We start from the raw sequence: 13,325 nt of genomic DNA on the forward strand, positions 1-13,325 counted from the left end.
GAAGAGAGGGATCCATTTCATAGATGAGGAAGTAGGCCCAGAGTGATTGTTGATATACCCACCCAGGGTCCTAAAGCAAGGTATAGAAGAATAAAGACTAGGACACCAAAGTCTTCTGGTCTAGTCCTCTTGCCTCTAGGATGATAGAACTTAAGTTCCATCTTTGCTTCTTAACCACTCTGGGATAGAATTTTTTTTTGTATCTCTTCTCCTGTTTGTTGTGGCAATCAAATGAGAGTAATGTATGTGATTTTGTGAATATAAAATACAATGTAATGTATGTTTCATATTATAACTAATGTTTTATTAGAATGAACTCCGAATTCTGCTTGAATTTTTTAAAAGTTCTTTATTTCAAATACACATGGACAGCTGTGGCACAGGAAGAACAATGATGAAAGGCACAATCGACATAACCCATTACCAGGTTTTCAATTTATAGCAGCAAGATTTCAAACAAAGATCCAACTACCTATAAAAATTTAAGTTACTCAAAAGGATTACTGCAGATACTGCACAATTGAGTGATGAGAACATTTAAGGGAAACATGGATCAAGTTTTTGGAGAAAAGTCTCTTGCAGAACCGGTCATGTAAAGATTCCATAGGGAATAATCTCTCCAAATGTTATCTTTCTCTTAAACATACCTTCAAATAAAGAACTGAAGATCCACATATAATTTTATTTAAAAAATAAAATCAAAAACAAGTACGATTTTATATATCCTTCTAAGGAAAACTTCATATGCCCAAATAAAAAGTTATTTGCTGGCAGTGCATCTTACAGTACTGTCACTTTCAGCCATTTTTAAGGCGCAGAAAAAAATATTTCCTCAAAAAGTTTTCACCAAATCTTAATGAACATTGAGTTTTAGGGGAAAAATAAGTCCCAACTAAAGTATTAATTCTGGTACTGGCTGCTAATATTACAAGGGGATCATTACAGAAGGTGATGGATAATACTCAAGTACCCTTGCTAACTATCAAGGATATTAAAAACATTTCTTTGCAGAAAGCATCCATATTGTTTGCACAAACTTAAAAGCAACATATATCTCCATTTATGAAAGGCATTATTATGCTAGTGCCTAGAATCAAAAGATTTTAAAATGTAACATTTTCTGCTTTTACGGAACTTGCCATCATTATCAAGAAAAATATGTTCATAATACATTGAAATGTTTTTGTTTATTTTTCTCGAAACAACAATGTATTCTCTAAAGCTTTAAGAAGCTAGAGAACTTTGTAATGGTGTGATTAATAGACATTCTTCCATTGAAATTGGCCAAAATGTCACTCATACATGTGACAGATAAAATCCTACTTTTTTAGAGCACAAGTGCATTATTGTCTTGTAGCATTAATGGACACATGCATGAATACAGCAAAATATTGGCTACTGCAGCACTTATCAAAGCAATCATTTCAAAAGCACTTTTAAAGCAACAATTTAAAATTTAAGCTTACTCTAGGAAAATTGAGTGGACTTTTTGAATGGCATTTCTGGCCACATTATTAATAGTTATTCTCTTAATTTCATATATGTCTCAATGTATGAATCTAGGCGGTATAGCAATATTAAACAAGTATAAAAAATAACAGATATGATAAAAATATGAAGGAATTGATGATGGGTATTTTGAACAGTTTCCTATATAAAATACAGAAATTAGTTGACAACAACTGTTTTGTACTGGATTATAAAGACAAATATAAAACAATCAAATCTTAGTTGTTCTCTCCAAGTCCTTTGACAAATACCGCATAGTAAAAAATGCTTTTTACTACTACAAATGTATCTTAACTTAAAAATTTCAAAATGGGTTTTGGCAACTCAGGAGTAGCATGATTGTTACTATACCCTCTAAAAACTTAACCATATACTGTACTTTCAAGAAAGAAAGAGACAGTGGGCTTTTTTGAAGCGTCACAAATTAACAAAGGTTCTGGGATCCTGCAAACCACACTGATGGCTCCAACACTTTAATCAGGATGTGCATCAGCACTCTACCTGCAACCTTTGGTCGCTGACCTCCCAAATATGCCTATATAATCAAGGGGGAGAGAGAAAATGTACAGGATAAGACTTTGGGTCTTACTACTTGGTCACAACACATATTCATGTGTCTTTGAATATCCAAGTATGATAACTTCCCTTTTTTGTCTCACTTTTATAGTCTTCTTTCTTGACCAATCTTTCTTGGTAACACTTTAGTAGACATTGATATCAAACAGCTTTCTTTGTGAAAGCCGTACATTTTAAAATCTTGTTAAGGCAGCTTTCAGTTCCGTTACTTTATCAAAAAAAATTTTTAGTTTCTTTCCAAAATTATTTTATGGGAAGCTTTTTTTTTCACTTTAAAGCATCAGGAAAAAAAAAAATTTTTTTTTTGTAATAGTCCTTGCCAGGCAGATACAAATTTTTACACATATATGACCATGTTCTTTGATCTTGAGTTATCAATACAACTAAAATGTTCATGTCCAGCATACTCCCAAGTATCTAAATGTTTTCTGACAAATGTGAAAACATACATCACAAATGTAGGACATGTTCTGAATATAAAACTAAATGTACCATTAGTTGACATAAACAAAAATAGGTTTGAGTCATGATAACTATAAATATTCATCTACTCTTCAAAACTGAGATACCTTTCAAGATCTCTTTATTACAACAAAACACAATCCTCTAACTAATTTCACTCTGAAGAACTAAGCTGTAATTCTTTTACAGGGATCTTTACCAGGCCAAAGCCCTTAATTTGTGAGAGCATTTCACCTGCAATAGGAGAAACAAGAAACCAGCCAACAAATATTTATTGAGCAAGCACCTTTATGCCTAGTACTATACTAGGTATTGTGGGATATGGAGGAATAAATTAGGAGTGAGGATTTGTGACTAGGACCTGGGATTTCATTGATAGAGGGAGCCCAAGGATGAAAAAACTCCCGCTAACCCCGTAGATCTGCCCCTTAACTGCCTGGAATTTGTGGGGTTAAATGATACATCCCATGGCTGCCTCTTCCAGAAAGGTATAGATGCTCTCCAAGAGCTGAAAATCTGGTTAAGACGACAAAACATGAAGTATAATAATTCTGAAAAGGGAAGTAATTGATTGCTAAAAGCTTCATGGAGAAGAAGGTGGGATCTGAGCTATGGTTTTAACCAACAGAATTCCAAGAAAAGAGATGGGAAAGATTTCTAGGTTGACCAGAATGAATTTTCAAATGGCAAGGTGCAACTATAGTTTCTAAAACGTTCTCAAATTCCCCAATCATGTCACCAAATAGTTAATTTAAACAATAATTTGGCTGGTGAAGGCCACATTGAAGGGGATCTTGGAACGATTCTATGAACTGCTGTAACAGCCAAATAAGATTCCTCATATGCCATAAATGTATGAATTCCCTCCCCCCTCCCCACCCCACCCCAAATCATCTACTTTAGGAATTTTGGTCAAACTGATCAAAGACAAAATTTAAGCTGAAGTTGGACATTAGTATTTTTAAAAAATAAAATCAATTAGGAAAATTATTTTTAGCAAGGAAATATGAAATGAATCAAGTATTTGCATCTTTAGATGCAAATCATCCTTAGACTTTTAGCTTCTTTAATAAAAGCAAAAGCTTTACAAAGATATTTTCTGAAGTTGATTAAAAAATAAAAATCTATACTAAATAGTATATTTGGAATTACATGTAAATCAATTATGCAGTGCTATTATTAGACTGGGTTTATAATTTCAAATTCCAAATTAAATCAATGGAAAAATACAACATAACTACAACAGTACCTTTCACTAAAAATCTGTCACATTATTTATCTTTAAATTGGTAATTACAATAACATTTCCTAGGGGAAAAAATGACATGTGATACAAAAAAAAATTTTGTCCAACCTTACAAAACATGAATGTATATCTAGGTAATATTTAACAAAAGGAATACTGAATTGATTACAAGGACAAGACAAAAATAAAATACAACTTGTTATGTCAGTGCATAACAGAGAAACATTAAGCCTGTCGTTTTATTTTTAATGTATCACATTTGTATGCTAAAATTTATCAAACTGCTTTGTATATGGCCTTATTCCTGTACATAGTACAGTGTGACAGCCAACACAGAAACTGATCTTCAAAGCAAGGGGATTTAAGGAATGATAATGCCTTTGAAAATAACACTTATTTCAGATCCTTTAGGATACAAAAGTACTTCATCAAGGAAATCCATCTGGAATTGTATTATACTGGCAGTACATTTGAAAAGACATTTACCATTTGAAATGTTTTCATTTTCAAAGAAAAATACATAAAACTTAAAAAAACAAGGTGTAACCTGTTTTTAAAAAGTAATTCAAAGTTTATGCACCAAAATATTTACTCCTCAAATAATTTCAATAAATTAACTTAATGGTTTTCTGTATATTTATATTTATACATATATCCCTGATAATCTATAAAAGGGGGTTTGCAATAGTAAAATGAAATTCAAAAGTACCCCCCCTTCATAAAATGTATTTAACATTCTTCTATTGAAGGAATGTAACAATATATACACCTCTTACGTATTTAGGAGAATTCCAAAATAATACAACACAATATTAACACAATGTGATTGTAAAATGTACAAATGATGTTCAAATAAAAGACTTAAGCTTCATGTGAGTATTATGGGTGGAAGATTAATTTTCTGAATTGATCTGACAAAAAGGCTTAATACAATCTTATCTACAGTAGATTTCACAAGAGGTAGTGTTCAAGTGAAATACAAAAGAGAATAGAAACATGCTTCATTGTCTTGAATTTTTTTCTTAAAGAACAATCTTACATGGAATCAATTTCAGAGCTTAAAAGTCCCTTTGAGATCGTTTGTCTGAAATGATCTTGACTTCCTAAGAACTCAGTTTGGAACCTTTTTAATATGAATCTGAAATAGAGAAAGTTAATTTGTAAAAGCAATAAATTAAAAAAATTTTTATGCAGTACATTATCAAAGTCTTAAGGTAAAAGAAGTCTGAATTCTTTTTTAAAAGATATAACACTTCCATTGATTTCATTAATTAAAGAAATAACTTACCTCATTAAGAACAGCCCAAACGGCAGAATTCTGTATAACTGAAAGACGGAAGGCTGAAATGGGGTTTAGATTGGGATCCACCATCCCTTCTGCCACACCACCTTCAAATTTTCCTTTCAAATAAAAAGTATCACCAGTGAATAGATTATGATGAATTAAAACATAAAATAAGATTGAAAATTTAATTGAATGGATGGGTTTATCATGCCAACAAAATTAAGACTTTTATAAATTTGCTTCTAACTTTTAAAATTCTAAGTTGCCTAACCTTACAATGCTAATTTACCTGAACTTTGACTTTACATCTGAAATTTTACTGGAAAATCCAAAACAAAATAAAAATAACCCATATAACATTCATAAATTTTAAGTGACTGAATGCTTATTATTCTATTTTTAACTTTATAATGAAAATATTTCACCAAAGGAAGTAATGTAGTTCAAGAATAATTCCATTTAATCAATAAACTTTTTTTTTTTTTTTAACTGAGGCAAGTGACTTTCCTTTAGTCACACAGCTACGAAGTGTTAAGTGTCTGAGATCACATTTGAACTCATGTCCTTCTGACTTCAGGGCTGATGCTCTGTCAACTACACCATTTAACTGCCCCAATCAATAAACTTCTTTAGGCATCTCTTATGTCCTTGTTGGGAATAAAAATACAAAACACTGACAGTACTTTTACTCAAAAAATTTACAAAAAAAAATGAGTTTTTAACTAATTAAAAGTATATTTTTTACCTATTCTGACATAACCATCTTCTAATTGATTATCTTTGGTTTCTTTGCTTATTTCCAACTCTTCACCCTAAAACAAACATTTATTATGAAAATAATTACTCATACAAAAGAAAACCAGAATATTCATTGCTATATATGAAAAATATATAAAGCTCTCCTGTATTAAACAAACAAAAATACTTCATTAAATGGATTTGATTTTTTTATAAGGCTTTTAAAAAAACTCTAGTTCTAACCTAAAGAACTAAAGTCCTCTTTCAAATTTTATACAATTAGTTGGGAACACAGAAACTTTAAAATGATTTTTTAATAGAATTTTCTTTTTCCAAATACACATAAAGAATAATTTTTAACATTCATTTTTGTAAGACTTTGTATTTAAAATTTTTCTCCTTCCCTTATGTCTGCCCCCCCCCCCCAAGGTAGCAAGTTGTAATCGAATATAGGTTAAAAAATATGAAATTATTTAAAACATTTCCATATTGTCATGTTGCATAAGGGAAAAAAAAAAAAACCCATAGGAAAAAAAGGAAACAAAACAAAAAAGGTAAAAATGCTATGCTGTGATCCACATTCAATCTCCATAGTTATCTCTCTGGATGCATATCCATAAAATGATAAATAATGTTTTTAATAATACATTATGTGGAAAAGGCTCAAGATCTATTCTATACTAAGCCCCATGGTAAGTGGGACAATATCTGCTCCCAAAGGCTAAGAGAGCAGTAGCCTAGGGGATATATTTTTGTGAAGATCAGGAAGGATTAGGACTGAGGAAAAAAAGGGTACCAGAGCAAAGAAGAGGTCACTAGTGACTTTTGAAAGAACAATTTCAGGCCGTGTTCTAAAAGGCTAAGAAGTGAAAGAGAGAATCATTAGCTTAAGCTCTCTGAAAGCTTAAGGGAATAAAGGGGACAAGAAGTTTTTGTTTTTAGGAGAGATGAAACTTAAATGTTTGAACCAAGAGACTGAGATAGGTATCTAGTATAGTATAGGGATCTGCCTTGGCAAGAAGGGCTATCTTATTATCTGAGGATAGAACAAAGAAGGAAAATTTGGTTAAAGGGGTAGAAGAGCAGAGATAAAAAAGGAACTTAGAATAGCTGGTTGTCACTTCTAGATGAGTAGAACCAAAAGCATTTAAAATCCTAGAGAATAAGGATAAGCAGAGGGATTGGTCAGAGATAGAATAATAGGAAAGCCATGTATAAATAAGCATGAGCCCATGAACTGTTAGATAACATAAATTCATAATGGTCCCAATTAATACATTTTGTAAACTTTTTCTGGCATTGTTCTGCTGAAGCTCAAGTCAAATAAGTAGATGTTGGGAATGACCCAAAACAAAGAATTATCAGATCATGAACAATATAAGGATAAGGGTTAAGAAAGATTCAAGGTTAGAGAACAAAAGTAACTACTGGTTTCAGACTGTAGAGAGAAAAAAAGATCAAAACAGGTGTTAGGATCTGGGGGAAAAAAGGGAAGGGAATGAAAAAACAGGTGATGGTGAGGTCAAAGAACTTGAGGTAGTACAATTTGAAGTGCTAGAATCTATAAGCAGAGGTGGAAGCCAGGGTGTTGGAAGGGTCCCAAATAGGAAGAAGTCAGAAATCAAAGGAAAAGGCTCTGATAACAAAAATGTCTGATATAGTTTGATGGTACAACTTGAATGAACACAGTGATAAATGACTGCCAAAGAGTGAGAGTTTGGAAGGCAAATGAGAGAACCAGAAAAAGAGCCCCATGCCAGGAGTTTGAGAAGAGGATCAGCTGGTACAAAAAGATGGGGAGAAAAAAAAATTCCATGATTCTAAAGAAGCTTCCACTATGAATGTCTCAGGTGGGAGCCTCCTTAGTTAATTGGAAAAGCTAAGACATATATTGCTCTTTCGCCCCCCCCCTTCCCTTCTTCCCTCCCCTCCCCGCCCCCCAAAGTGCAAGAAGTTTGTGAAGAAAGGCTTTTGTTGATTGTCTCCCAAATGAAACCTTCTTTGATGACAGCAATAGGAGGGAGAACAGGTGAGGACATAGGTCACTTTATCATGTATGAGTCATTAAAACTACATGCAACTAGTCTAGCAGCCCTATATAGTAAACTAAACAACAAAAAGAAAGATCCAGGCTAATTTTATAGGAAGTTCCAGGCTCCTTTCTTTTGAGCAAAACATAGGCCCCTTATCTTTCATAAATGAGTAAAGTAGACCTACTCTATATTTTAAAACACTGAGATTTTCAAATCAAAAGAAACAATTTGTTTTACTTCCTATCAATAGTCTCTCTTATGAATCAAATCTCTGCTATCAGTTTTGGTTTTTAAGGAAAACTAAGAGGAAAAAATTCAAGTCATACCTTAAAAGGCAAAACTTCCACAGTTGTATTTATCAGTATATCACCTGGATGTTCTGGATTGCCACTCTGGAACAAGTAGCTATTAAAAAAAATTAATAATGTTGGCTATGATAATATTTTGGGTTATACTAGAGATTACAAAAAGATAACTAATAAAGATTTTAGGAAAGAATTAGCTGTATGTCAGGGATAATATTATACACAAGTGAAAAACTGCAAATTATTTTAATTGTTTCACAGATTTACAGGTAAAACTTGAGGGCTGCTGAGGGCAGCATTTTAATAATTTCTGTCATTGAAAAAAGAAATGTTAGCTGATTAAATAAAAGCAAACCTAAAGATTTTGTGTTAAATAACTTTCATGAATGAGAGTAATGAGTGGAGGCTGAGGGATTTTGGAAGTGGTTTCAAAAATATACAAATAGGTATTAACAACATGACCAGGTAGTTAACTACCTTGTTACCACTCAGTTCTAGCAAGTACTAGTAACCACTTAATTCTCACAAGACAACAGCAACTAGTCTTTCAGAATATATTTTTACAAATATTCAGTGCCATATGTAAACATTTTTCTGTTTAAAAATATGAAATCTTTTTTATCACTGGTTTAAAAATCACAAAAGAAAAATCTTTTATCAACTAATATTATTCTTTGAAATTCAAATCCATATATTAGAAACTTCGCTATAAATTTATCATTCCAAATATTTTAAATTATTCCTAGAGTTTGGAAAGAACGCTTAAAATATTATGTAAATATACATTTTATTATGTTTTTTGAGAACCTGCGATTGATCTTCACTTCATTTTTTAAGAGAAAATATTCCTAACTTCTCATGCCAGGAATGTTGCTTCTCATTTGAATTCCCCCAATATTATTTGTTATGTAGCAGAATTCTCATCTGTAGAAACTCTTATGTATTTGAAAATAAAGACTTTAAAGCCAAGCTATGTTTGGTACAAATTTTGTGACAATTGGCATATATGAGCTTGATTTAATGGTTTTTGTTGTTACTGTACTATTTCTGGTACTTTCCCACAAGTTCTTATAGAAATTACCTTTACACTGTCACATTTGACATAACTTGTACACCTAAATTAATACGCCTTCAAAATAATTTCAGCCCAGCAGAGGATGGAATGGACCTGAGTGTAGAAACTCCTCCAATGCAAATCAGCAACTTCTCTTAGAAAGCTGATTGGGAGGTTAAGCAAATGCTTAGTCCCAGACAGTCTGTAGCAACCACCAGAAGCAATCTTCGAACCCAGATCTTTCTGACCCCAAAACCATTTCCCCTCTATACATTTATATCCATCAGGCTGACTTTCTACTATGAGCTATAGAAAATAATATGCGAACGTGGTACCATCTTATTACCAATTTCTATAAAATTCTTCTTTAAATTTAACATCTTTAAAACTTTGCATATAAATTACTGTAACATTTTTACTTTGATAATAATGAACTGCTAAAATACAGAATTAAAATTTTTTTCCATATTATACATCTTCAAAGCTTCAAAAAGATGTAAAAGTTTAATAACCAAGAAATTTAATTTTAACTCCAATTTTGTCTTTAGAGATGTCTAAATCAAGCTTTAAGTTTTTAAGCTTTTTGCCTAAAAAAATAATAAACAAAAACATACCAGAAGATCAAATTACCTATTTTCCAAAATGTAAGAAATCAACCCTTTGAATTAGGTTTTTTGTTTTGTTTTGTTTTGTTTTGCTTTTTGCTGTAGCAATACATGTCATGGATAAGGGGATTTTCCCCCTAGATTTTATTTTTAATATTTTTTCTTTTTTAAAATTCTAAAAATTAACACCAAAACCATTATTTTTGAACTGCTGTTTTTTCTAAATGTTCCTGCACTCCTCATTCACTTTATGTGTTCTCACATAAATTATTTCCAGTGCCTACCTCCCAAGGGGTAATATAAGAAAAAAAATGTTTTCTGTGTAAAACACTTATATAAATATTATCCATCACTACATTACCAAATCAATCATGCCAAAACTTTTCTTTCATCCAGAACCCATGGGAGAAAAATGTACAATTGGATGTAAATGACATGGAGCCAAAGGCTTCAAAACTCAAGAAGGTTCAAATGGTATTGATTTAAGTGCTAAATAGTCTATCTTCATAAAATCTAGGGTGTAGCCGTTGGTGTGAAGTTATAGGAAGACAAGGACAAGGATTAGAGACACTAGATGGGAGAGGGTACATTGGTTTGGACCCTCATAGTTGGGAGTTATTCAATACAGATTTAATTTAAGTATACAATATGATCTGAAAAAGAACACCCCAAGAAGAAATTCCTTTCCATAAAAGAGAGAATTTCCATAAAAGGGAAGAGGTGCTATTACCAGTGATCAAACACACAGATAAAACAGGGACATTTAAGACAGTGGAAAGAAGTTGATGGTTTATCCTTAAAGGCTGTCCAGACTACCTAAGGATCTAAGACAATAACCTCCAAAATATTAATAGTAATTGTAAAACATTTTAATGACTAAAAAAATTAAGCTGAATGTGTATATCAATATACACACATTCTGCCATGAGCACTTAACCTCTCCTCCTTTAAAGTGAGATGTCACTTGATTCTATCACCCTATTCAGCTCCAACCTCCAGGTTTTCTTCCTACCTCTTGAGGAAGGTAGTAGAAAGCAATTACTACTAACCCTACTGACTATTGAGTCCCATACACAAAGGCATATGCATACCTTAGATTATGCTTTTATGCTGAAATCTGTTTCTCAGAAAATAATTTTTTCTTAGCTCTTACCATAACCCACCACTAAGATAACATAAGGACACTGACTCCTCACGTGCTTGTCTGGCTACTCTCAGAAATACCCTCTAAATCTGTGCAAAGAGGAATAAACCATAAACTCAAGCTAGGGACAGACTTGCTGGCACCCACAAAGGAATTGATAAATCCCTTTTTTGAGAATAACATTTCCCTACCAATCTGATTGGGATCACAGCCTGTTAATCACTAATAGCCTATTTGCTAGATTGTTTCCTACACTGGTTGACTAGCAAAGCCACCTCTCTCTCAAAGGACTCAGATCTAATATGGAGGTGGTACCAAGGCATTCCAACTCAGATTAGGGAGTTCTTAGTAGTTGGTCACTATTACAAGAAATAATTTGAACTAGTTGATGCTGCACTCATTGAAATTTCATGCTCCTGTGAGACTGTAAAAAGGACAGGCAATCAAGGAGAGAGATTTGGTTTAACATAGGGCACGATATCTTACATTTTACTATGCACATTTTATGTTAGCAAATTCAAAAAGCTGAAGCCCAAGATAGATGATCCTAATTGAGGTTGCCCCTTCAGGATTAGGAGGAATGGATTATGGGCCTTCTGACTTCCACTTAATCCTGCATATACTTCAATAAAAACCTCTAAACTTGCAACCCTAAGTAACCTGTGTAGTCATAATACCTTGTATTTTGAACCTGAGTACTGACTGACTCTTCTGCAGGCTAACACAGCTGGTTATGAGAATGATCACAGCTTAGATTTTTTTCATCACCCAAAAATGCTCATCTCCAAGACGCTAAAGTTTGAAACTGTTCTTTTTGATCACCATCATTCATCCCTCCAATTCTCTCTGGTCTGAAGTTGCTCTGCATACTCATCACAATCCTTGATCCCCAGTCTAGTGTTCCTCTTCTGGTTTCATTTGTCTTTTCTTCACAGTCTCAACCACATAATCAGCCATTTCAACAAGACACTGTTAGGGACCTCAGAGTCTCTTATATGCTTTTCCATCCATTATTCCCATCTGAATAATCAATCTTACTGTTATGCCTACCATCTGCCTTTTTAGTGGCCAATGCTGCTGAAAGAAGTAATGTTTATAATCCAGCTTCTTTACTTTAATACTTGACTTTTTCTAACATTATCAATCAATCACCAAAAGTGAAGAGCATTTTTTTCCAGGCTGCAGTCTCCTTAAAACTACAGAGGATAAACAACTTTGGGACATTCACTTCCCCTGGCTTCTATGACAAAGTTTTTTCTTTTTTGTTCTGTCTAACCAGTGCTGTTCCCTAAAATGTTTCCCTATCCTATTTTCATTCCTTAACTGTGGATGTCCCCCTGAAGGTTTATTGCTTAGCCCCTCTTCAATCTTATTTCAACATTCTACCTCAATGATTCCAATCAGTAGTCCAAGGGACTTTCTCTTTGCCTATTCAAAACTTGCCAGCCCATCCACATGCCAAAAGCTACTTTTCCCTTCCTCTGTTCCACCCCACCCTGCCCAGTTTCCCCAAGGAACAAGATACCCACTGTCTCTGGATGAGATCCCCCATTCTCCCCCATCTCATTTCAGACAAACCACCAACTAGCTGTTCCTTGCTTTTGTCCTATACCTTCCTGCTTGAAGGCAGGCTTTCCCCCACGTTTGGAACACATTCTTACACAACGATTCTTTTTCAGCCCATGCCAGTTACCTCCTTGAAGCCTTCCCCGAGCTCCCAGCTGAAACTGATTTCTCAGTTTGAAGAGTTCTTTGTCTAGACTTTTCCTTTACTCTTATGACATTCACAAGGGAAGGGAATAGTTTTAAGTGCCTATTATATGTTGGGGACTGTACTAAAGCATTTTTACCAAATTACCTTATTTGACCTGCAAAACAACAGTGGGAGAGAGGGGATACCATTATCCTCATTTTTTCCATTGAGGAAACTGAGGCAGAGATGAGATGACCTGCCCAGAGGTACAACCCTGGTAAGTATCTGAAGCAGCATCTAGCTGGCTCCAGGGCCAGAGCTTTACCCACTCTACCTGCAGCAGCCCTGACTGCCATGTGGATCATCATCTTCATCACTGGCCCATAAGATGATCAGGGTCAGAGACAGGATAGTTTTCATCTTAATTACCAAGACACAACACAGTACCTTATACATAATAAGACCTTAACAGTTAATTGAGCTTATTCAATTATTGATTTTTCTTAGTATTTTTTGATTCAAGTGAATGGGTTGCTATATTATACCAATCACTAAAGGTAATAAGGATCAATACATAACTACAAACAGATTTAATTATATGTTGGATACAATTAAAAAGTATATACTGCATAGAATATACGTCACAGAATAATAGAGATAATAAATACCTAAGGT

At 33.5% G+C, this 13,325-nt stretch overlaps 1 protein-coding gene across 2 annotated transcripts in view; it reads right to left on the minus strand.

Moving 5' to 3' along the window:
* Positions 1-4,375: 4,375 nt before the first annotated feature.
* The window catches only part of MGAT4A (alpha-1,3-mannosyl-glycoprotein 4-beta-N-acetylglucosaminyltransferase A), a 125,891-nt gene continuing 116,941 nt past the window's right edge, over positions 4,376-13,325 (minus strand). For both annotated transcript variants that reach the window (XM_031959117.1, XM_031959118.1), the window contains 4 exons: positions 8,176-8,254; positions 5,824-5,890; positions 5,082-5,194; positions 4,376-4,931 (listed from right to left, as the gene is read on the minus strand). In XM_031959117.1, coding sequence (XP_031814977.1) covers positions 4,905-4,931; positions 5,082-5,194; positions 5,824-5,890; positions 8,176-8,254 — 286 coding nt within the window. In that variant the 3' untranslated portion in view covers positions 4,376-4,904. The remainder of the gene's footprint in view (positions 4,932-5,081; positions 5,195-5,823; positions 5,891-8,175; positions 8,255-13,325) is intronic.

Source organism: Sarcophilus harrisii, chromosome 3 (genome assembly GCF_902635505.1).
Source record: "Sarcophilus harrisii chromosome 3, mSarHar1.11, whole genome shotgun sequence".
Lineage (NCBI taxonomy): Eukaryota > Metazoa > Chordata > Mammalia > Dasyuromorphia > Dasyuridae > Sarcophilus > Sarcophilus harrisii.